The 26,066-nt window shown below is 35.7% G+C and overlaps 1 protein-coding gene across 1 annotated transcript in view; it reads left to right on the top strand.

Annotated features, from left to right (window-relative positions):
• Positions 1-24,365, top strand: part of SNX29 (sorting nexin 29) — a 111,858-nt gene extending 87,493 nt beyond the window's left edge. The window contains exon 21 of the mRNA XM_068423102.1: positions 24,010-24,365. Within this exon, the coding sequence (XP_068279203.1) occupies positions 24,010-24,139 (130 nt within the window). The 3' untranslated portion in view covers positions 24,140-24,365. The remainder of the gene's footprint in view (positions 1-24,009) is intronic.
• Positions 24,366-26,066: the final 1,701 nt, after the last annotated feature.

The following is a 26,066-nucleotide window of genomic DNA, read 5'->3' as shown; positions in this document are numbered from 1 at the left end:
CGCATGTTCTGATTTCATTAATGTTAACGTTGAATGTGTCCAGGGATAGTTTAACAGTCATCTGTTAAGAATCTCGAAACAAACCCTTTGATATACAATCATACAAGGGATATAATCTGTTAAAATCTTTCCATTTTCTGTAAACATCATTCTTTACAGTATTTGTAAATGATATTTAGAACTATTTAAGAAATAATATTAATGAAAATTTGTTTCTGAAAATGGTGTTATTTCTTTCACTAATAATTTTTCAGTATAATGGTTTTTCAGTACTACACCTGTACAAGTTATCTATAGATTGAACACACATTCATAGTAAACCCTCATAGTAAATTTGCTGTACATGAGCCTCTGCACAGGGATTCTGCATCCATGCCTGTGAATCCATGGATGGATCAATTCGCAGAATCAATACCAATTTAAAATTAATGTGTTTCAGCAGAAGCATACGTAGTTAGCTGTACTATTTGCGTGGGCTTGTGCAGAGTTTCAGATGTTCAAGTTGAAACTGTATTTCAACAAAGCTGTACTTATTAGAAAATGCAATAGATAAATGGAAGAATGCCAAGATGTATTTTGTGGCATTCATGTTTTTTCAATTTTTCGTGGATTTCAAAAAACAAAAATCAATTTGATGAGACATTTTGATGGGGCTGTTATGAATGGCAAAATGATGTTTGTGGGGACAAACATTTCAAGAGACTTACCTTTTTCTCCCTAAGAACCTATTTTGTAGAATTTGACTAAGGGCTGTAAAGATTGAAATGGTTTCAAGCACTTCCAGTTGAGGGGCCCATATGTGGCTTTTTGTTAAGTCATTTTAAAGAAGTTGTCCTTCATGTTGTACTTAATTTTGTTTTTTAAAGAAGAGAGGGACAAATACGAAATAAATTTTCAATTGAATTTTCAACTCAAATAATTTTTGCTCTTCCTGTCCAATTCTATTTTATTTTAACATGGTTAAGTATAGCTGTGTGAAGTAGTGAACTAATAATTTCTTGTCAACTTCATTTCATAACTTGCTGCTTTAAATGTAGAGCGGGAAAAGAAATTCCGAACAGCGTGCTATTTAAGGTCCCATCTTTTCATTGGCTTGTTATAATTGATTATCCTGAGTTCCACACAGACAAGCAGTTGAGGCTAGCTAGTTTTTCATTCTCAACCAGCTTGCTTATGAAAGAAATTCAATTTCAAGCTTTGTGGGGTATAAAATCTTTTAATAAATGATGATTATGGTTTCAAGTGTGTGTTGAGTTGCTGTAGTAATTATCATTACCTCAACAGTATCAGCAGTCATAAAGATAGCAATGCAGCTAATATTAAACTATGACAGAAGTGGACAACAGTTTCAACCAGAAGCTATTAGATCAGGAAATATTGTGCATACTCTAGTTACAAATACTAATTTGAAGCTTTGGCCTTAATTGATAGAAAACGTATTCATAGTAGCAGTTCATTACTTGAACTGTGATGCATTATTTACACACTTTAACCAAAATGATTTTGGTTCTGGATTTTTATTTAATTTCAATTATTAGAATTTCATGTATTTTTAAAAAATCTATCATTAATAGTACAATTCAACAGTGACCATTCTGTGAGATTATAACTATGAGATAATACAGTACTGATATAAAAGCAATGATACTACTTTTCATCTTTTTTTCATCTTAATACCCTGTTGTTACAGAAATATTTTATTACAGTATCTTTTTATTCTACTTCGAGAAATGACATTTCAAGAATAGCTTACTTATAATCTTTTAGCCACTTACATTGAAAACAGGAAGGGAAAACAAGTTTCCTCTTATTCCTCAGCAGTTAACTTGCTTTCTGATAGTTAATCTCATCTCTTTTATAAGTGTGTAAATAGAATTTAGATCTTACGGTTTTGTTTATTAAGAAAAGTGCCAGGTATGACGACCTGCAGAGGAAAAGATTCAAAATCACAGCCCCACATAATGGGTTCTACCAATGACGCACAAGTCAGAATAAACACCATTACCCTATTCTGCTGGTGTGAAAGAAAAAAAAAAACAAAACAAACAAAAAAACAAAACCCGATGGAAAAACCCCAACCCTATTTCTTCTAATAAATATAATGAGGTGAATGAGATAGGTACAATTAATTTCCCAGAAAGAGCAAGGTTTTATTGAGAAGGCAGCATATTTAAGTAACCTGTTTTCTCAATATGGCTACAGTTTAGTATGTGAAACATTGTGATACAAAATAAAGCAATTATCTCTAGGGAAAGAAATTTGTTCAAGGAGATTTGCTCAAGGGAATTTGCCAACACCATTTGTCAACAATTTATAAACACCAATATGATACACTGCATTGATGCTAACCTTTTTTGGGTCTAGCTATAGGAGAGGCTGCAAAAAGACTATGTTTATTTTTAGAGGGTTTTTTGCATTTGGCAATTTCATAATTCTCAACACATTGCATGAAGCAATGGACTATAGTGGATTCAAGAATATTCTTTGGACATTATGGCAAAAAGGTTCTGTTCATATAGATGTGTCTGAATTATATCCCTGGAGCTTTTTCTCAAATAATAATAGATGTGTCAGCATTTTCTTAGCTAGAGTAGATAGTTCTCCATGGGAATATTAGTGGGATTCTGGAAAAGCTTATCTGTTGAGCAAAATAACTATATACCTTGTCTACAGCAAAGTGGGTTTCTAATGCATTTTTCTACTGAGATATCAGACTCTTCCTCTGCAGCTAGAGCAGCAGTATTAAATTAATAAAGATCTTTCAGACAATGATAGAAGGAGCACATTTTAGAAAGTATCATCATTGCTAGGCTATCATTTGAATTCTTAATGTCCTTTATTTTCTGAGAGTCATGACCTGGCACTGTTGGTGAGTAAGAAAAAGCATCTAAAATAAAATGCATTTCACTTCCACTTCGTATTGCCAACTTCTCCAGTATTGTCCTTCCTTAATGGATTTTGAGCTTCGTCAACAGGAGATTTTCACCATGCTGGACTCTGTGAAGTGTTTATTACATTATTCAGTTGTAACCTGTGTACCATACCTGCAATTCTTCTATTCTGTTAGGTTTAATAATATTTTGGTTTAATAATATTTTAATATAAACCACTGTAAATACATATAATAATTCAGATATATTTAATTTGTGCTTTGTAGCACAAGTGTGTGTGTAGTTGCTGATTACATCTTTATTAATGAAAGAGTTACAGAACACTGAGATACTAGACATAGGACTGTGCTGTAGAGAGTAGTGATACCTCAATCTAGGAGAAAAAATTACAGTCTTAATATGCATAAAAAGTCTCTAGGGCATGAGATCTGTCTATTAGGAAGCAATGAAATATAAAATAAAAAAAATAATTATCTGGTCTTAAAGAGTTTCTTCTCGCTGTGAATTTAAATGACCACACTTTACTGTGAAAATGAAAAATCCCATAAAGGTTATGTCTGATTAGGTGTCCTATAGATAGAAATTACAGGGTCAGTTTTAATTAATCACTTTTAAGATCTGATTTAGGTCCTAGAATATGATTATGGTGAACAGAAAATAAGATTAATGTCTGTAAGACTGAATCCACTGATTACTAAATGCAGGAAGGAATATTGCCTAAAATTTTTGTTGTGAGGTTGTTCCTTTGGGTATTTCTCCCTTCCAAATGCACTGATTTCATACAATCAGGCACAGATCTGATAAAGAGGGCAAGAATAAGCAGGGAGAGAGAGACACAGGGTGCTTAATGTTAAAAGGAAGATGGGTTGAATATAGGAAGGAAGTACTGAGAAATACTGGTACTTGAGGCTTACTGGAAGCATTTGGCTTTGTAAAGCTAGTTTTATCCAAACAAATGAAGATGATGTTATGGTTGTAGTTTTTGATTTTACAAGTGATCTATCTGGGATTTGACAGGTTATTTGTGATATAATTAAAACCTTGATCCTGGCTTTAAAGTATAGAACACTAAAAACTTGAATTTCGTCATTGGAAAAGTGTGTCAAGTCTGTCAGACGGCATTTGTTGCAACTCTGCTACTCCTTTCCATGTAGTAAAGAACTGTCCTGCATCCTCCTATTTTGTTCAGATCTAAAGTTTGCAAAATTATTTCTTACTTTATGACCAGTGGTTAGTCTTTTTAAATGGTCTGAATAAATGCTAAAATCTGTAAATTGAACTAGGAAAAGGCAATTATCTGTGGAAGACATTGCCTCCATAATGCTAACTATAGCATAGTTTTATTCTGTTGTATGTGAAAGACATTGCAGGAGAGTTAAGGAAGCTCTGTTTTAACTTGGTAATCCCCCAATAGTGTGAGATTCTCTAACTATTTCATGTTTGACAGAATTGACATCTTCCTCATCAATCCTTTTTCCATGTCCAATTTTCTTTTGATAACCATGCTGAGTTAATATATACACATTCCAGTCAGAGAATTTTCAGTCCACAGTGTCCTAATTTCAGGATAGTTATCATGGCAATACTATTAGCAGCATTCACAGTCTTCAGACAGTTTCTGTAGATGGAGATATATTCCAAATACCCATCAGCACTCAAGATACCTGCTAACTTCAACTTGGTTCTGCTGTTAGTAGTTTTACAGAAGTTAGCAGTCAAGTAACTACTCACTAGAGCTTAAATGTCAATTTTTAATCGGGAAGAATATTATGCATAGTTACTAATGATTTACAGGAGGCACATAAAATTATTGACAAGATCTGCTTTACATACAAATGTAATCTTTTACATTTCAGATCAAAATTTAAGCAAAGTGAAAATTTGGAGTCAGAATATATGTTTTCATATTTTTAAAACTGTTTTTGTTGTTGTTAATCTTTTTCTCAATTGTTAAAAGGACTAGAAACTCTTGTTTTCTTAGTTCTTAATTCCCCTCAGCTGCATTTCTATAGGTTGTATTTCTTTTTCCAGCAGTTGGTCTTATTAAGAGAAATTTGCCAGCAGTGCCCAATGTAAATAGGTTTTATTCAGGTGAAAGAATCTGTTTATGTGCATGTGTCTGACTCCTGCCCGCCTATTTTCTTGCTCTTGCTCACACTTTCTTGCTCTCACTTGCATTTTCTCAGTCTTCCACTTCCAAGGCAGTACTGAGCCAGAAGTGTTTCAGTATTCAGTATAAATACAACTGAAAACATTTTCTCCTGCAGATTATGGGTAATAGTGAAAGTATTACAAAACCACATCCTTCTAAACTCACCCTAATGAAACACCTCAGTGTTGTATTGTTCTAGGACTAAGACACCTCAAAGAAAAGGCGTTTGTCATTTGTTTGCCTTGGTGTGATGCTCAATAAAACTGATATGTCATACAGCAGCTCCGTAATACTGAAGGGTTTTATGTATTGTATTTATAGCCTCGTTATTGGGTCTTGCCATTAAAAAAAAAAATCAACTTTACTTTCAAATAGTATGACTCTTACACTGATTACCATCTCAATAAAGACAGTGAGACTTGCTCTGCAAAGTTAATTGCTACGAATTGTTCAACAGGCCTCACAAATAGGTATTTATGAGCATATTTCTATGAAGTAGATTTTTGTCATGCTTCTTGGTATTCAAAGTGACCTTTACAGTCCTTATGAGAAGAATAGTTTAGTGTATACTGTACTAGAATTAAGTACTCTCCAGTCACCATTAGAAGCATTTGAGGGCTTGTGATCTTTTACAGTTGCCTCAGAATAAAATCTTGCTTAATGCCTGAGAAAATAAGAATATTGAAACAGGCAATATTGATATTTTGTGTCTAAAATTGTTGAAGCAAATGAAGGAGAGTATATGGTATGATTTTTTTTTTTACATGTGTAGAAATGTACAAGAAATGTTCTCCGTTGCATGGTTTAGGAGTCAGGCAAAAATTTAAAGCAAGTGGATTGACAGTAACAGTCAAAAAGCACTTTATATGTTGCTATTGGTAGCTAATTGGTATATATATGTTTCCTTTATAAACAGACAACTTTTAAAGTTCTGAAACAAATTGAGATTATATTGAACAAAGCCATGTTCAATGTTAGCAAACTTCAGTTCTGAACAAAATGAGCTTTTAACTGTGCTGTGCATTTTCTGATGGGTCTATTTCCATCTGTCTTTTTCAAATAATAAAAATGTCTCTAAGAGTTAGTGAAAATGCCAAGTTGCCTACCATGAAAATATGAAATCATCAGTTTACCTAATATTTTTTCATTTAACACCTTTATAACATGCAGAAATAGCTTATTGTCACTTTGAGTCTCTTTTGTTACTCTTGATTACACCAGGTTCCCAGTTTGTACAAGGCAATTATTTTGCATAACCATTTTTCTTAGTCTAGGAAACTCAGGTCCAGATGGGATGCTGGTCAGTTTAACTTAGGAACTGGTTGGATCAAGATGCTCTGAATGGTTTTCTTTTTGATTCGGCCCCATCACTTCTTTTAATTTTCCCTCACAGTTAACAACAGGCTCCGTAATGAAAGATACTCTGAGAGAGGAGTTGTCATTCTCAGTAGCGTTTACTTGTTCCTTTTCATCTTGCTCTTTTACTGCTTCCTAATAAAGTCAGCAAGTCTTTAGCGAGAGACAGGTTTTCTAAACTGTGCAGTTTATGTCCCTAACATGCTTAACTTGTAGCAGTGCAAGAAGAGGTTAAGATTTTTCTCATAAAAGAAAGCCAGTTAACATTTTGTGTCATTACAGCAGTGGTCCTGTTTCCTTGGTAACAAGCAAGTCACATGCACTCCCTTGTTAAAAAGTGAACTCTCTCTATATTCAGAATGGGCTGTAGAGCCAGGAAAGAAAGTTTCCATTTTGAGGCTGGGCAAAACAGGGAGAATACATTTGTAATCCTCTTTTTTTTTTTTGCTTTGCAAGCAACATAAAATTAAACCAGAAAAGAGAATTGCAAAAATATAATTTTAATCTCTGGCATCCCTGTTTTTCTGTCTTACAGTTCTCAGCTCTTGTTTTAAATTAATATTTCTGTCAATGAGGTAGTAATATAACAATAAATTGTAATGCTGAATACTCAGAAGTACAGGTTAACTTACACCAATAAAGTAAAATCTTTAATATGTTTCAGAATTAAATCAAAACAGCTAAGATTGTAAATTATCTTCAATAAAAACAAGTTAGTTGAAAGACTGATGCATTTGAGCACCAGTTCTTGATATCCAGCAAGGAGTAGTCACAGATAGGAAAAATGTTGTGGAATAGGAAAGGAGTTGTTTGTGTCCCACTTCTGCAAGTGACTGTGACTTGTAAGACTCTCCACCACCTTCCTTGTGTTTGAAAATTCTTGCTTCTGTGGCTTATATCTTTTTTTTGAGAAAGAGGTTTCTTTCTGCTTCCTGTGGTTGGAAAGTTTAGTCCTTCCTTGAAGGTCAGGTTGGTTTTGTTTCCTCTGTTCTAGTGGCAGCAGTGATAAAGGAGCCCCACTCCTTTGAAGTCCAGTTGTAAAAAAAACTCAATTAGCTGTCCATTTTCTCTGCTGGGATTTTTACAACAAACATTAGCCTGGTAACTGAGAATAATGCTGATTAAGACTATAAATTGTAAAATGTAAGATGTAACTACCATCCATTCCCAACTATATCTTACACAGATATGAAGAATTTGTAGAGCAAGACAGATATTTAAAATAAATGTGGAGATCACTTGTTATTTTAGTAGAAAGAAGTAACTAGTAAGTTTTTAGACATCCAGGCATTGCACTGAAGGAATATATAAAACCCTTTGTAGAGTTCTATAGTTTAGGTCTAAATATGAATCAATTAGTTTTCTCTTGCTCATGAACAAAACCACATAATTCCCATGCGTATACTTAGTGCATATTCCCCTAACAGGCAAGATTTGGTTAGCTAAATCATAAACTATTTCTGATTATAAACAGATAAAAAAAATCCTACTTCTATTTTGTCCATACCTAATTCATAAACAATGGATCCAATATTCTTTAAAGCTCCTTATGCCAGTTTTGAATCTGGAACAAATTTTTGCATCCTATGCAGCTATGAAAAGTGGAATACTAGAAATGCTAATGTAATTAAGTGTGCAATACTTCAAAGTACCGTCCTCATTCTTGATAGCATGAAAGCATTTTACCCTGGAATGAGGTATCGAACAATCAGTTTACCTTTTTTTGCTTTCAGCAATGTTGACAGCCATCTTGAAACCTTTTCTTTGTAATGTGGCATGATTTTCCTAGGTGAATAAAAGAATAAAGTTGTTCTTGTCAGGCTAGCTATGTGATAGCTTTACCTGCCATTCAAATACAGAATTAATGTATGTTACTTGTAAGCACTGTGGTTTTGTACCTGTATGCTCACTTTACCCTCTTTTTACTGTCTATAAGCACTGGTTAATATATTAAATTAATGACATATAGGAACAGAATTTAACCCAAGAAGGTGTCATTATCATAATATGTTAGGGTGCACAGCACAGTGTCTAGGTTCTAGTTTAAATTAATTTAACAACAGTGCATAAAACCAGAAAAGTCCAGATTGCAACAGTAGGCAGTTGTTCACCGGAGTCATTCTTTTAACTGGAGTGATTTGTCCAGTAAGAACTTTCAAGTGAGGCTTAGAGCCTGGAGAAGTCTACTAAAAATGCCTTAAACTAGTAGTTTCCATGAAATATATTTTGGAAGGTAGAACAGTAGAATAAAAATGTATCAAAGACTCATGAGGATTTCCTCACAAAGCTCAGGCAGTCCAGTGTTGCACTCTGAGTCTAGGTGACTGAAGACCCAAGAGAGTCAACAGGGAGCTGAGGTCTCTAATAAAGAAAATGCGAAATGAGGGTAAACTGAAGCATGAAAGTAGGTGAACTGATTTGAGAGAGACAACTTGATGTGCAGGTTGTTAATGCAGGAGAGAATTGGTTTAGATGGGGAGCTGTGAGAATGACTTGACTTCTCAGCAACAGCGGTTTGACTCAGCTATGTAGAATTAACTCAGCACAGGAGTTTGTTGAAAGAAGAACTAGTGAATGTACATATGTGGGGCGTATGTGCATCCTCACAAAGTTAAATCTAGATGGCAATTTCAATACGATTTAAAGTACAGACATTTGTGATATCATCTGTATCAGTCTACTGTGCTCATTCTCTAGGCCTAAGGTATGAACTCTATGGAAAAATATAGGAAACTGGAACACTTGCCTGTGTAAGCCAACCAGCAACTCTTCCAGATGCAATATTATGGTTGATTCTGACCATACTTGTATCTCTGATTCACTGCGGCATTGGGCTACACTTTTAGTTGTCTGTGCCGCTCAGTCTATGCACCTTGTGTAGCTCAGCCAGGCTTGCCCAGAGCCTCGAAGTCTGACTGTCAACTCAATTTACCAGTCTGTCTTTGTTAAACTAAGTCTCATTGAGAGCTTGAGATAGGTGTATTCTCAGTTCAGCAGGCTCTGCAGTGGGTTAATATGCTATCTGTATCGTTTTTGTCTCCAGATGGAATGCAATAGTGTTACACTTAAATCTTGGATAAAACAAATGCATGTTTTATTATAATTTTGTATGAGAACTCGAGTTGCAAAGTATACCTGTGAAAGTAGTAAAATATAAAACAATGTACATAAGACTGCTTTCCATTAACCTCCTAGTCTGCATCTGATTACTAACAGTTGTAAAATAATGACATTTAAAATTTTTATGTTTGAAAGAGATTGACACCTCTACAGGATTGATAAAGACTTTTCTTGTAAGCATGTAGAATGTATTTCTCCTTCAATAGGTAAGAAATCTTACAGGGAATTTCTTTCCTTCCCTTCAAATAACAGTAATTATTAAAGTTTCAGATTTTTTTTTGTGTTCATTAACTAGTATACATGATTTGTAAAGGAAGCTAAGTCTAATACTCTTGTTTGCAATTGTCTCGTTATTTCTTTTTACAATGTAAAAAGGTTTCTGGCATGATTACTTGAATAGGATTCTTTAAAAAAAATTGCTCCAGTAACATACTTAATTTAATGAAAAAGTGTTTTATTTTCTATGTATTTTCCTAAATTCTTTAGTATATGAGACTAGACATTTCTGGACACTTAATTTCCTAGTTATCCTCTCTGTCCATAACAATTTGTCCCATTATTCTGCTGGAGCTCACTTTTCCAGAGGAGGAGAGCACAGAGGAGTTTGCAACTCAAACCATCAGTAGTTGAAAATGTGCTAAAATGTTGGGATTGTAAACAAGTGTAGATGCCTAAATGTTTTTCCTGTCCCTACTGTATGATGTCATCTACCTTCCAACATGTGGGAGCTCTCATGCTTTAAACTACCAAAGCTGTATCTTTCTGTCCCTTTTCAATCAAAGTCCTAAATATTAATGTGATGTTTTAAAATGGGCACAGAATTTTCAATACAAAAAGGTCCACAAACATATAGATTATTATGTTACATCCTAATACATATTTTTATGTAGCATCCAAGTCATCAAAGAGCACCAGACTGGCTAAAAAAAAATTGAAGTGAATATTTTTATTTGATATGAAGATAATATTTTCTCAGTATAATTTTTTTAAACTCTTCAGCATGTGGGAATACACTAAATTGTCCCTATAGTGACAGTTACTACAATGAATACATAGTGGTAAATGTGGATGATAAGAGCAATTTATTGCATGGTTGTTCAGGACTATTTCAGTCACCTCACTGCTTCCTGTGTCACGTGTACACCCCACAGATACCTGTGATATATCTGAATAACATTCGTTTCACAAAAGTTGCTGTTCTTGAGCCAGTTTCCTGCCCACAAAGTGACATTACCTCCTAGTTAATACAATCTGATACCAGACTTCATGACAATTATAAACCTGAAGCATTGATATCCTCTTAATTACCCTTGTTTACCATAGCGGTAATACTGTCAAAGAATACAAGTTAAACAAGACCACCCTTGCCCAAATCTACAAGAATTCCCTGTAATGAAATTGTGGCTTTCAAAGCTTACTTTTTGGCGTACTAAATCCTGCAAAATGGTTTGTAATATTTACTCTACAGCTGCACTTAAACTAGGTGATCTATAATTGCTTGTTAAGTTTCTCTTTATGGAGATTATTTTAAGAAAATTGCCAGCTTTAGATATTCACAGTCAGATATCAGCATATGCAGCTGAAGATTGCATAACAGCTAGTTCAGGAGAGATATTTTGGAGAACTTATAGGTAGGGGAAGGGAACCATCTGCAGGTCTTTTGTAGAAAATAGGTGTACCACCAGAACGTGTTTTGGAAACTATTCATATAAACATGTTGTTTTGTAAGAAGCCATCTGGTCAGTCAGAGCAATCTATGTGCAAGTGCAGATGGATATGAGAGCTGTGGGATCCATAACCCTTAGTTACCATTCATGATCTTTAAAGGAGGAGACCCTTTTTGATGATGTATTATTCCACTGTGTACAGTGATAGCTTAAAGGCTCCAAAAACTGATCTCTGTTTTGGAATGGCAGAATACTGGAAAAGCCCATGAAATTTCCAGGAAGAGAAATTTTCAAACAGATTTCAGGTAGGCAGTGCAGCATGAGGGCTTTGAGTAGATGGGATTGTGTACTTTATTGACAAGTTCTCATAGCCCAAATCACTTTTAGTGATTTTTTTTTTTTTTTAATTAGAACTTGAAATGTACAACTGAGGAGGGAAGTATTTATTTATGTTCACAGAATGAATAGAAACTGATTAACGGAACTGAAAAAACCAAACCCAATAATCTTTTATTTATATTTATATTATATTTATAATATATTTGGAAGTTGCATACCGTGCAACTGTGGCACTTTAGGAGGTTTTTGAAGCCATACTATTCTAACAAAACGTGTGATTATTTCTACCCATGACTTTCTTCAATGTGTTGAAATGACCTTATGGGCTTCTGACTTATTTTAACCAGTCTGCATGGCAAAATATGTCACTTAAAACTACACTAGCCTGGCCTGAGTCACATGACCGTGACAAAACTCAGTCTGGACATCCATGAGAAGTTCAAATCTCCACTTAGAAAAATATTATATAGTCATGAAACTGATAGACACAGTTTTTAAGAGAGAACTCCAGGTACAAACAACAGTATCTTAAATTCAGAGTGTATGTTCAAGAGAAAGTCTTTGATTTGCCATTTTCAGCTTGAATTCTCTTAAAAGGGAAGCTTGATTAAGATGTTTGCCAACAACGCAGACCATCTAAAAAATCACTTTTATTACAAGACTTTCTAAAATGTGGAAGAATAGAAGAAATCACAGACCAGTAAGTGTGTATTTGATGTACAAAGGCAGTACTCTCCAGTGAGAGCATGATTTAGTGGATTTATTGTTTAGGAACCAGGGTCTGAGTAACATGACCTAACAGGTTAGCTGTATCTCCTTTTAGCCAGGGCAATAGACCTGTGTTCTCTCTTCAGTTCCCAAACACCCATTGTCTTATCACCAAATTGTCTTTCTGATACTCTATGAATTGAAAATTGTATTTTTTGAAGTCATCTGATGCAGAAAAACAATGAACGATTCCTGTAAGTCACTGCATGCTTTCATTTCTTCCTGGTGAGAGTCACAGAGGGGCACAGCAAGCATCAGTCAAGCACTGTTTGTGTTCTGTAGCCCGGAGATCAGGCCTTTGTGCAGAAGTAATCGCTCTAGATTAAGAAGAGGGCCTTTTTCATGTGGGGTGGTTCTCTGTGACATTTGCAAACATTTTTGGCACAGGGTGGCATTTGCAAACTGCTTTGGCATCATGCATTTATGTAATCCATTGTCAGAAACATTGCAAGCTAAGCTCTCAAACATGAGTTTATGAGGTTTGCTACAGATCTCCTGAAATGTCAATGTCTCAGTTCAGTTGCCATTGAGGAATCTGTTAGGAAGGGAAAAAAAAGGTGGTGGTGGGGGGTAAGTATTGAAAATACACTGTTCTTTAAATCAGAACACATGCATGTAAATATACTGCCATATGTAAATTTTACAGAATTATTAGAATGGCAGGTTTCAAAAAAATTAATTTGCTAATGAAACAAAATGACTTTAAAATTTTTCTCTTCATGTAATTGTTAGATTTGGAGTATTGCAAGAAAACCTGTTCTGTAATGCTTATTTTGCTGGGAATAAAACCAAAGATCAGTTACTTTTGCACAGTGGAAAAGATTTTGAGGAGTGAAAGAGGCTTTGCTGAGAGATGGATATATAAGCTTTATTCCTTTCTTTTAGCATATGAAACAGTAAGGAATACTCATGAAAATGTGGTTTAGAAAAATCTGTTTATACATCTTATATTGCAGTCTTCCAGGGCTTATTCATACTCCTTTCTGTGCAGCACTGACAGTAATGGATAAATGGATGCCTCCATTCAAATACATGAAGCAAATAATCCTCATGAGAGGTATCTTTGTACTTGTGCATGTCCTTGGCTTTAATCCAGACCATAACAAGTTTGTTTATGCCTAACTGCACAGTTTTTCAAAAGGAGGTGGGTTATTTCTTTTCCTCAGTTGAACTTGTATTGAAAAATACTTCAGCAGCCATCAGTTTCTCATGTGAAAACAGCATAAATTAGCTACAGGCCATCACTGAAATTCAAAACATCCTACAGAAGCTTTGTTCCTTGGCTTTGTTAATCTGCCAGCTATAAACACAGTCCATTCAATTCTGTTGTATTTCAGATGCTATTTTTGTGGTGTATTTTTAATATATTTGGCAATTCTGTGGTGACAGCAGAATCCATGAACAGTTAGCTGAAGGATTCTAGAATAACTTGGTATAATTATAGGCACTTATCTATTAATAACAAAAGTTAATGGTATGCATGCATACTTCCCTGCCATATCACTTTACCTCATTAACAAACGGGTAAAGAAAGTGATTGTTGCTAGTTTTTTTAGGAATATGCTTTAGCCTGCTTCAGAGGTCTCCAAATACATTATCTGTAGGTACAGATTAGGCCAAATGTCAGTTCAAAAATGCAAAATTACCTGAACTGTTGGAGTCTATGCAGGAATAACAGAGGTAGCCTCATCACACAGCTCTGGTTCATCTGCAGCATGCAGAGATTGCACAGGTGTCTTCTCCATGCTTGTTCCACTTACTGTTTCAGTATGGTGCTAACCCAGGGACAACATGACTGGAGTACTTTGCATATTTACAACATACGTCTAAGTATAACATCAGGCTATTCTTGTCTATGACGATGTAGTCAGAATAGCTGCAGATTTCCTAATGCAGATCTGCTTTATAGCAAAACAGGCTTCTTCAGTTTACTCCTGCTAAAATAACCCAATTTTAGACAGAAATTACAGGAAGGATTTGTACTGTGGTGGCTGGTGTCACCATCTCCAAGAACAGACCAGAGTAATTTTCCTTCAAATCTTCACGTATTAATTAAACAGTCCCCCAGAATTTGATTGTACTAACAGCAGTATAAAGGCTTATTTTTAGATTTAAGATTTTAGTGTAATACAATTACACTTAAGAGTTTATTAAAACACATAATATGTGGTAAGAAAGAGGACCACTAATATGTGGGTCTGCAGGGATTGCTGTTCACTGTAGAAAGCGTTAGAAATCTGTGCCTTGTAAACAGCTTGCATAAAATTGCTTAATTTTGCAACTGCAAAATGAGCCAAAGAGCCTGTTTCTTACTATTCCGTGTCTATTTTAACTCTGAAATCTTGTGTCTGAAATTTTATGCTAACCTTTAAGAACTAATAAATTAATTCTTTATAAGAGATTTAATTTATTAGTCTTAATACAGTTTCGGGGTAAGTCATAAATATACTGAACAGCTCTGAATGTCTAGCTCCTTTAAAAATCTTTCAGTGGAAGACTCCTTCATATTAAAAGAGAGAAATCCCAAAGCACTAGCTTATTGAGAATAGCTAGGTGTGACCAAAGGGAAATAAAATGGGGCTGGGGTGCATTGTCAGGCAGACTGAATATTTTATCATATTTTTACTGTTAGTGCTATGGCTGAGTCAAATGCATCTAAATCCTGAAGACTCCAACAAAATCCAGTGCCCAGCTGGATTTTGCTTCTAAGCACAGGGCAGCTGTATGTATAAGATTAAAAATGCTTCATGTCTGACTGTAGAGCTGTTGTTACTGCAGTCAAGTTGATATGTATCACCTGTGCACCTATGTAGGGCATAAATAGTCTTCACATTGCATCAGCGTAGTCCTTTGCTTTTCAGGCCTGTACAGTAATATTGCAGGGAGGAACTGCAGGCACATGCTATATACAGTGTCTTCTAAGACATTTCTCCTGCTGCTTGCAAAGCAGAACTACCCTAACGAAGCTAAAATTTTGCATCATCTTACTGCCTTCTGGTACTGTATACATTCATGAGTGATATTGACCTCTACATACAGATGCTTCATTCATCTATTTCTAAACCAGGGGAAGTGATACCTCAGCAGCTTTTTCAGTTACCATTTAGTTCAAAGTTTATTCAGAGCCATAAAATGTCCTATTTCAAGGTTGGCTAATCTATCTAACACCAAAGTCTTCATGTGGCCGAAAGCCACAAAACTCAGAGACAAGAAGAGGAGGTACTTCCTGAGGAGTTCATGGGTAAAAGATGAAAGTACCTTTCTTGTGATCCTGTAACTTCCTTATGGGATAAAACTCATCTGGGCTACAGAAGCAGATACTTTGGGTAGCAGCAGCCATTTACAGGCTTCTCTATGTAGCTGAGAAGTGAGAACATTCAGCAGCTCCCAAGCTGCTACTGCCCAGTTCCAACTGAGCATGCAACTCCAGTGCTGCAGTGGCACTTAAATGGCTGCCAGCAATACGAGAGTCACAGCTTATCACCATTGTCCTGAATGTTTTTTTTTTTTCTAATATTCTGACAAGGAGCAAGCTTATTGCAAATTTTATTTATTTTTATTTTGAACTCATTGACAAAGTTGCATCTGTATTAGAGAGGGACCAAGATGATATACTTTTTAAAGTTTCTGAATCTGATGATACCTGGAGAACTGACCCCAAATTTCAGGAGCTCATGGCCAGCAATGTGCTGTGCATTTAACTCCCACTGGAATCAGCAGCAAATTTTGCTTCCTGTTAGCCTCATTTGGAGTCATAATTAAAAAAAGGATGAGCCTATATTTATCATTGCCATTTTCTTTCTTACAGAGAAAATAATTGAAATCTGACTAAACGGCAAATGTGATTTTGCTTGCTGATTACTGTGGTCTTCTTTTTGCTGGCCAGGCTGATGCTTGTGTAGTTTCTGTCTAATCCATCAAGAATGTTGCATGCCAAGCTGCCTCCCTTAGTTATTTAGCGGGCAATGTCATACCTTCTTTGATTAGCTTCCCTTTCTGTGTTGGATTAAATGTAAACATTAGTCCGTGTCTTCATTACCAAGAACAAAGTCAGCATTTCCCTTGTTATTCTGTTGACAGTACTCAATTCTGAGCTTTATTTACATGTTTTCCCATCTTGATTACCTTTGTTTATTTGGAGAGTACAGGTTTAATTCCACTATGCCAAGTCTCAGCTCGCTCTCTATGATTGTTTCCAGGTGCAGGTGAACTATTTTCTATGTGCTATCCAACTCCATTTGAATTTATTTTTTTTTTTTTTTAGTTTAGGGAATCTAAAACTAATGGGCTAAAATTAAGAACAATCTAAAAGCTCCCAAAGGTTAAGATTAAGACCTATATTCTTGAGTTTTTAGGTCATGGATCACTATTAGTATCAAGCTTATGGTTGGAGTGCAGTAAGGTGCCCTTAGTATTTAAAAAATAAAAACAAAAACCAGAAAGAGTGATTGCTATAAAGCACTGTTCCTCACTTTTACTATTGCTAACATATTTTCCAGAAGAGAGTTATGATTCTGTAGTGTTCTAGGAGCAGTTTGTAAGTTTGTTCATTTTTCACATTCACAGCTATTATTGTTAACACGACATCCATTCAAATCTGGATCTGCCCCTGAGAACGGTCACGTCAGCTCTCTCCTGCCTTGTTGCATATGTTAATATCATGCTGTAATCTTCATGAGAAATGAAGATACTTGAGAGAAGCAGCTGATACCTCTTAACTTGATGGAGCAATTAAAACTCAAGCACTTGCTTGGAAGATCAAAACAACATGTTTTGATCACAACTTTTGTTTATGATTCCATTTGCTTTTATGGTAATTTTAAAAGAAGGGTTTTGTTATTAAAAATAAAATAATAATGGTAATTGTGCAGGTTGTTTTTTATGATGGGCAGTTTACTTGCAAAACTCAAAGACAGCTAAGTTGCATTATTCCCATGGAGACTATTTAAACTATGTTGAAAAGTGTAAATGCTAGTGCTTGTGGGCAAATATTCTTGCCTGGCTCAATTTGGAGCAAAGAAGAGTCAAGGAGCGTGGAGGGGACAAAGCCTCTGAATAGGGAAACAGCAGCCAGCTAGCTACACCAGGGCCATTAGCCCCAGCTCAGAAGTAAAGCACCAACAGCTGTTTGCTCCCTGAGCAAATGGAAATGTAGGCAGCAGATTTACAGAACAGGAGACTGGTAACTGTGCTGCCATTAAGCTGAATTCTGCGGTGTGGAAGGTGTAAAGTCAGACATGGTGACGTAAGGCAGGAATACACACCAAGTTTTTAGCTGAAATTGGTCTAAGTACTTTAGTGAGCTCACTATCAGGTGAATGATAGGGATGAACAGGAGGAAGAAACATTGTCAGCTTTCAGATTTTTCTTTGTGATATGGACAAAATTAGGCAAATTAGAGGAGGTGGTAATCCCCCCCCCCCCCCCCCCCGCTTGGCATGAAAGATCATCATCTTTTTGCATTTTTTGTTCTGTGTAAACTAGAGGTGGGTAGCTCACGGGTGTTAATATATAACTCCTTTTGACTGGCTTCTCATATGCAGGTGTCTGAGAACACACTTTCTGTAAACTCTTTCTGTTGTTACTTCCAATGCCAACCATATTGATTATGGGCTGTTTAAAAGCTAATTTGGTAATTAAAGTTGTCTCCATTCCGTATCATTTTTGCATGCAAACAACTTGTGAATATGAGGAGGAAGTGCCTGGCTAGTCACTGTAATGCACTGCTGTGTCAGCACATTGAAATTGCTACTTGTCAAACAAGAGCTTTACTCCTTTTATTTTCACATATATGATGCATTCTGAATCCTGATGTACGTCTTCTGTTTTTAGTTACCTCAATATTTTCAATAAAAATGTATCCTAGATCTGTCTCTGGTTTCCTTAAAGATGATAATTACAGTACTGGCAGGAAAAAATAAATCCAGGCATTCAGTGAACACTGTTCTTCTGAAAGCAAATCCTACATTTTGCTATTACATGAACAACCTTGGAACATGTTATGCTTCTGAACCATTTGTTCATTAAATTAGTTATCACTGAGACGCAGTAGATTATACTGCTTACACAAATTCAGCTAACCCCCAACAGAGTAGAATGTTGGTGATTTCTAGATGGAAATGGATGGAATAGCCAAACTTACTGCCTGTCAACTAATTATCGAAATACACAAAACAAGTATATTAATTATAAATAAATATTGTGTTACGGTGAACTTTTTCTTATATGTGTGTTCGGTGGTTTCTGGCTTTCTAGTTAGTTGTGAAGAGATCATTTGCATGCTGTATTTATGATTATGTTATTCTAGCTGGGACACCACAAAAAATGGAAAGTAACTGTCCCCAAATGCGGATGTCATTAGGCATTAGAAAGCCAAGGAACGAGCCTCTAGGTGTAAGTATTGCTCAGATGTTAACTAATGAAAGGTCGTTTTTACATGGTTCTGAGCATTTCCTGAATGAGAGAGAGTGTATTTCATCCAAAGTTAATAATAGGTATTATTCATTTTATGGGATATATCTAATGGATACTAAATACTTACTGTACAGTAACCATGTTGTTATGCCAACTTCAAAGTAAAGTTAGTGGAAGAAAGAAAAGATCTGATCATCAGAATTATGTACAGTCTCATGGTTTACAGAAAAATTCAAATATCAATGCAGATGATGTTTATGAAGAAAATCTTCATGCTAATATGGAAACTGATTTGTAGCATGAGAATGTTCAAGTTAGGATTATTCAAATTATAACAAACGGAAGCATGATTATGTGTTTGTAATTATTTCACAGCAAGAAGAGATGAATGTCATGAATACTGTGTTCTGCTGTAGAAGTATGTATGTGGAAGTAGAAGGAGCTGTATATTAATAAAACTGTGGGATAGAATATTAGAATTAATGCTTTTAATTTCTTGATCAATTCAGATCTAATCTTGATAGGAAATGATTATTCAGTTTTTAACCTGACAACTTTGCTCTAATAGTGTCTTCAGGATTTTCAATGTCAAAGGGTACTGTAGAGGGATTGTCTTACCCATATCTATCTCTTCTGTTAATAGCTGACTATTTAATCATCCCAGCTCAGTCATTTGTATTAATAGATGAAGATCACTGTTTCTTGTTATTAATTATATTTCATTTCTACAAAATTGGGAGTGATGGCAGGAATGTGGCTCCAATTATTTTTACACTTCAGCAACTGGAAACAAGGATTTTACCCAGATCACTGCAAAGCAGGAGTTACTAGAGTATATAAAATGACTTGGTGAAATCAGAGTCTTAGTAATGCCAGTAAACAGGTAGTTTAGCTGATTTTAATTGGCAGCAGAAGGTGCTGAGATATGTTGTATTGGCAAGTCAAACTTAGTTCTCATTTGTCTAATAAGGATCTCTTACTATAGTATAGGCATTGTTTAATACTACTTTTTTGAGGAGGCTGCCTGCCTGAATCCAGTTTACCACATGAAATACTGGGGTTATTATCAGAAATTAGATTATTATGACAAACAAAAATTAATCACACAAGAAACTGGCGAAAAAGTCACCAAATTTATCAGCTAATGCCTTTCTTCATGAGGTATGTTTAATACAACTCAAGCAAAACTAGAATCATGAATGTCTTCAGAAATGCATTTATGTGAGCGCGAGAGAGAGATGAGAAATACCTGATCCTGAGCTTTGCTGCACTCCCCAGATGTGCTTATTACTTCTGTTCTCCGATCTCTGACTGGTATGAAACTATTTCCAATTGCAGACATGTTACACTGTTTTTATGGGAAACCTCTCTAATTTTATCCTGAAGATCAGACAATGCGATGGGAAATAAATTTCTTCGTGTAAATGTTCACAACATCAGCTAAGAGAATACTGCAGTTCCATGTGCTTAGTATGTAAAGAAAAACACACAAAATGCAGTGGACATTTTGATACACGGAGAGCAATAAATGAAAGGTATGAATAAACTAGAAGCTGATTAAAAAGACCAGTTATTTTAGGCTGTTTTCTGTAGATGCACCTCAGGCAGAACTTGACACCAAGACAAAATCAATGAAACTGAATTGGTATCCAAACAAATGCTGGGCAGATCAATCAGAAATGCTTAAAAGCTAAACAATGACCTGGTGGGAAGAAGGAATTGATTGCCTCAGCGGGTTGCTTTTTTCCTCAGAATGGGACAAGGTGAGAATGTAGACAAGAACTTGAGCCTTTAATACTTGCACATTCTAGGGCTGAACAGGGTAATGCCTGGCAAGTACCTGGCTGCCTGCCAGACTCAGCCTAGAAAATGAAACCCTGTTAAGACTTCAGTGGCTAAGAAGGTAACAGAATGACAAGAAGAATGTTATATTAAAACTGAACAGGTGTAACTCAGACAGATGTAGACTTAAAAAGTGCTTACCACAGGGACTGGGGTAGCTGGTCTGGAAGAGTTATTCTAGAATACCTACTCCCTGGTTTAGATTTACATATTTTAAATTTGTTTTTTTAATCTGGGTAAGACTATCAACTATAGGTGAAACCTAACTCAACTCAAAAAACTAGCCCAGAGACTGTTTTTCCTGAATGAGACAAATGAGAGAGAGGATTTGCAGACATTGCATGTAGGTATGCTTATTCCTTCCCCCTCAATCCCAAACGCAGATTGGCAAAAATAGATTCAGAACAAGTGTCTCAATTTCATCGTCATGTGCATTTGCCAGAAAGACTGACAGGATCATTTCAAGGTGTTCATACTCTGCCCAAGAGTTCATGGAATAACTGACCTGTCCAACTGTCAATAGGTTTAAAAAGGTGAAAAGGTGTCTCGTTTAGTGCCAGAGACTCTGTAAGTATCATTTGACCTCAAGGCCAGAACTAAATTATTAAATCCAGTAACAGGAGACACAAGAGATGAGAGATTAATCTTTTCCTCCTACTTGATTACCATTCATTTTGGGCGTGGTTGGTCATTTATTCCCAAATTTAGTAGTTAAACTTTCTGGGTGTTATTTTAAAGTCAGCATTTTAATTGTAGAGTAAAAACCTAGAGCTGAAAGAGAAAAGCGAGATGGCAAATTATCTCATCAGGATTTGGAGGAGGGAGGATGGAAAACGGCTTGAGATCTATACCTTTAAATGTAAATTACTTTTCTTTTTTTTTAATACTCTAAACTTTTTTCCCCATACAACATCTGTTTCCATGGAAGTCAATCAATTAAATTTCAGCTCCAGTTTCCTTTTTCATGCTGGATGCATGAAGATCTAATTCGTCAGTATAAACTGGTTTCTGTGAACCTACATAACATGATGATTTGTCTTAGAATTTGGATTGTCGTTATAAAAATTAGCTTAGACATTTAAGACAAATTATCTCTAATTTTGTTATTAGATATATCTCGTTCTGGAGTAGCATCATTTAAATTAGCAGAATTACTTGCAATTTTTGTCCTGCATTCACAGACATTAGTGTTCATGTAATCATCCTATGACGATCTTATTACCTCAGCCATGCCTGTCAGGACAGACTGATATTAATTCATATCTCTTCATTTTAGGGGAATTCATTTTGCACCTTTTGCACTTTTTTCTTTGAATGGCATTTTTCCTCCAAGGGAGAAGTGACTTCCCATTGGGCTGACACTAATGTCATTCTGTGGACATGCCAGCAGGAGGAGCTTGTGCATTAAAATGTACTTTCAATAAAGCAATCACCAAATTAGAGTAGTTGCACATAACACTGTGCTTTCTTCTGCAGCGTAAACTACCGTGTATATGTAAAGCAGCTGTCTGTCTGCCTGATAAAGCTACTATCAGCAGTGGCCATTGTGCTGGTAAATTAACCTATTTTAGATTGAGAAAAGCCCAATGAGGTGAAAATTTAATTTTATTCTGTTGCATATTTGATATTTAGATGCTTTTATTTTTACATGTTCTGAAAAATACACATTTAACACAAAATCACAACCCTGTGAAGCCAGTATCCCATGCTCTATTTTACAAGCATTAGAGTATCAACACTGCATCGTTGCAATGTTATAAATAGTATAAAAATAATGAGTAATGATACTCATGTTACTAAAAGAAATCCATGCTAATGAGCACAGCTGAAATTGGATTCACATGATCAGAATTCTTTTCAGCAACTTAGATAGCATTACTGAGTTTCAAAAGAAGAAATCAGAGGACCAGGATTGGAAGTTCAATTATCTTTGGCTACGAAGAATTAATAACATATGCTAAATTAATTTTTAGAAGTTTTATTTTAGTGACAAGAAAAATTAAAGATCTAACTTGTTCATCTTGTTATTAAAGAAGAGGAGGATGTACACCACAGGTATTTAATGCAATTTTTTCATGTGAAGGACTTCCTAGTTACCTAGGAAGACTAAATACTGTAATAGGGGTGCAGTGAATCTTAATTTAGAAAAATCCTGTATTATTGTAACTAAGGTTATTTTAGACTGTTCTGCTCAGAAATTTAGACAAGTAAAACACACTGCCATTAAGAAACATGATTTTATTTTCTGTTAATATTTAGCATCTGAATTGGACACTTTTCTGTACTTTTTTTATTATTATCTTAGTGAGTAACATCCAATGTGTGCATTGTAGTCACAAAGCTAATGGCTACCAGTGATACCGCTGCCTTATCTTGCAAAAATGCTCTGCTTCCTGGAGGGGAATTTTCTGCTCAGTCCCAGGACTCGTTAAAGGCCTTTGCTTTGCTAAGATCTCTCCCATGTGGGTGCTCAAAATGCCCAAGTGGAGCCTGAGTGTGCCTGTGGCTTTTGCAGGGCTGTCTGACCTGGGAGGAAGGTCACTCTAGGAAAAAGGGAACTACACGGAGGGAATTCAGTGATTGTTTCCAAATATATCGGTATCTGTCTAATCTGGCAAGAACTGCAGATGAGCAGTACCTCCCTTATGGATTTGTTAACTCACTCTGAAGATAGGTATTATAAGGGTTTTTTTTTTAAACTTATAAAAATAAGCTTGGCTTTGTACGCTGTGTAATTTTATTGCCTAGCTGAGTTGCAAAATGCAAAATTTAGTTTTATTTATTCATCTGTCTGTAAGCAGTATAATTAAAAACCATGTGGAGTCTCTAAAAGAATGGCAAAAGTACAACGCTATCCCTTTGTACTGTAGTTTTCCGAGGAGTCTATAGCCTCTGAATATCACCTAGGTAAGCTGGAATTTTCTGTTACTGCTTGTTGTTGAACTTAATGTACTTCTTCTCGGAGTCTTTTCCAAAAGGCTCATTCATGTAAGACTATAATCTGTTGTGGGTCAGAAGAGGCTGAAGAATTCCCAACAGGGATGTATTACTAATGTACTTCATCATGTAATGATACATCCATCCATAATTAGAGGATTGTTAAGTAGAGCATCATCCAAGCTCTTGTCTATTTTGCTTGTACTTTTATCACTTCAAAATGCTTTTCCCACCATTTCTGAACTGCAACTCATAGAGATCCGCTTTTATCCCGTAATTTGCAATCTTCCATAAAGTATTGAAAGTTCTACTAGTTCTCATTTTTGAAAGAGCTCATTTTGTAATTCATACTTGAGATACCAGTAGAAAGAGCGCAGTTCTGTGTAGTTGAAGATGTGTGCTGTACTTTGCAGTCATGTGCCAGACTCTCATAACATCTGCTTTTTTCATGTTTGGAAAAACTAAGAATAATTTACATATAACATAAACTAGCTACTTCTGTCTTTATTTCTTGTCTTCCTAGTGATATTCCACGTTCTGGAGAACCAGTAAGCAAAAGCAATCGCTCAAGAGTGACTACACGCTTCCCCAAACTATCTCGCAGCCATCAGAGAGAGCCACGAAGCCTGGAACCTCAGAGTGGTGATCTTTGACCCTTTTTCATAATTGTGAATACTGGCACCACGTACTTTAAGTTGTTCTGTGATTCCTTCCTAGCCTATATTTATAATTTAAGCTCCTGAAGAGACTACAGCTGCATCAACTTAGATCCTGAAAAGAGACATTCATTACTAAGGGTCATATCCTGATTAACTCCTTTGGAAGGCAGTAATCACTTTCTCAAAAGAATACGAGGGCTCTTCACGAGGGCTCAGCAAACTGATAGGCATTTTCTTTGTTTTGTAAAGCTGCATTGCACATATTCTCCTTTGTTCTTCTGAAGTACTTCTGTTACTATGAATTCCTTGTTTGTATTGTGTTGTCTCCCTTTCTACATGTACATTTTTCTGTTCCAGAGAGACAAGGGTATCATGTCAAGATATTTTTGTTTCCTTAGAAGAACAGTTATGATTATCACTATTTAATATGTCAGAAAGATGTGCTTAAAAGAACCTCACTAATTTATTACCTTTTGTAAATAGAAAGACAGGGTTTTTTTATTGTAAACCTCTGACACACACAAAGGTCTTTAAAAAACTTGACAAAGTAGATGACAAGGGAAAAACATTACAGGTGGAAAATAGCTTTTGTACATTTCTAGTTAGATATTCTCAATAGCTTTCATTGGTGGGAAGGAATTCTTTAAAATCAGAGAATGTAATAATTTTTTAGTGAAATTTCAGTTTTGCTGTAAGGCTGAGTGCAATATTGATTTCTACAAACCACCACAAGGATACACAAAATCAGCATGGTACAAAATAGTGTTTTCAAGTCTTGGGTTATATTTTGTTATTAATTTGATGCTGATGTTACAGAACAGTCCATCATTAACAGGGCAGTGTGGGATTCTTACTCTGATTTAGTAAAACCCGTCATATGGTGAGACTTAAACATTGCCTGTAATGAAAGTGCCTGTTACCCATCACCTCTTATTGAAAAGTAATTTGTAATGGTACTACTGTAAGCGTAACTAAAAAAATTGACAAGAATTATTACAAGTGATGGAAGTCCTGACACGGATTAACTGGAATCCAGTTCAGTATCCATTAGCTGCACTGCCGTAGGCAGTTAATTATATGTTAGCTATCTTTTTCTCTTCATTAAGTTTAACCAGGGTACATTCAAATTTTCTGTCAATTGTATTCCGGTTTTCCTTTGTGTAAGAATATCTTTCTTCTCAGAATTTTTTTTGGATAATATTACTTAAATTGATGTATCTTGTAATTTTGTTATCCATTCATTATATTAAATTCTCACATCAGTAGATACTGAAATCTAATATTACCCTGCAGAAAAAACAAGGTGATGATTAATAACAGATCTTTTACCTCAGTGATTTACTAAAGTTCTAGCAAACTGGAACTTCCATTCTGCAAACCTGTGACCATTGTGTATTGTTTAGTCAGGTAAGTGGTCCACTCATTTTCAGTGGCACTTCGTGAGTGAGTAGGGGTTCGTTACACAGAGTGAGTAGCATCAGTGGGCTGGTGCCTGAGTACAAGTCCCAAGTACTGGATTCCTATCATTGAAATATGTAGCTTACAGGTTGTACTGAATAGCAAAACGTGGCAAAGAGGAGTGGAATTCACTCTTCAGGTCAGAAATTTCAGTAGATGAAATACCACAAAGTAAAATCATGTTGCAGAAATGAAACAATAGTTTTCAGTCAGTAAGATATTAAAGCTGTGGATGTGGTCTATCTCGATTTCAGTAAAGCATTTGACACGGTCTCCCACAGCATCCTCGCAGCTAAACTGAGGAAGTGTGGTCTGGATGATCGGGTAGTGAGGTGGATTGTGAACTGGCTGAAGGAAAGAAGCCAGAGAGTAGTGGTCAGCGGGACAGAGTCCAGTTGGAGGTCTGTGTCTAGCGGAGTTCCGCAAGGGTCGGTTCTGGGACCAGTTCTATTCAATATATTCA

The sequence above is a fragment of the Nyctibius grandis genome, chromosome Z (assembly GCF_013368605.1).
Source record: "Nyctibius grandis isolate bNycGra1 chromosome Z, bNycGra1.pri, whole genome shotgun sequence".
In the NCBI taxonomy this organism is placed as follows: Eukaryota; Metazoa; Chordata; class Aves; order Nyctibiiformes; family Nyctibiidae; genus Nyctibius; species Nyctibius grandis.
The sequence above is the reverse complement of the archived record's forward strand: the minus strand, read 5'-3'. Positions and strand labels throughout refer to the sequence as shown.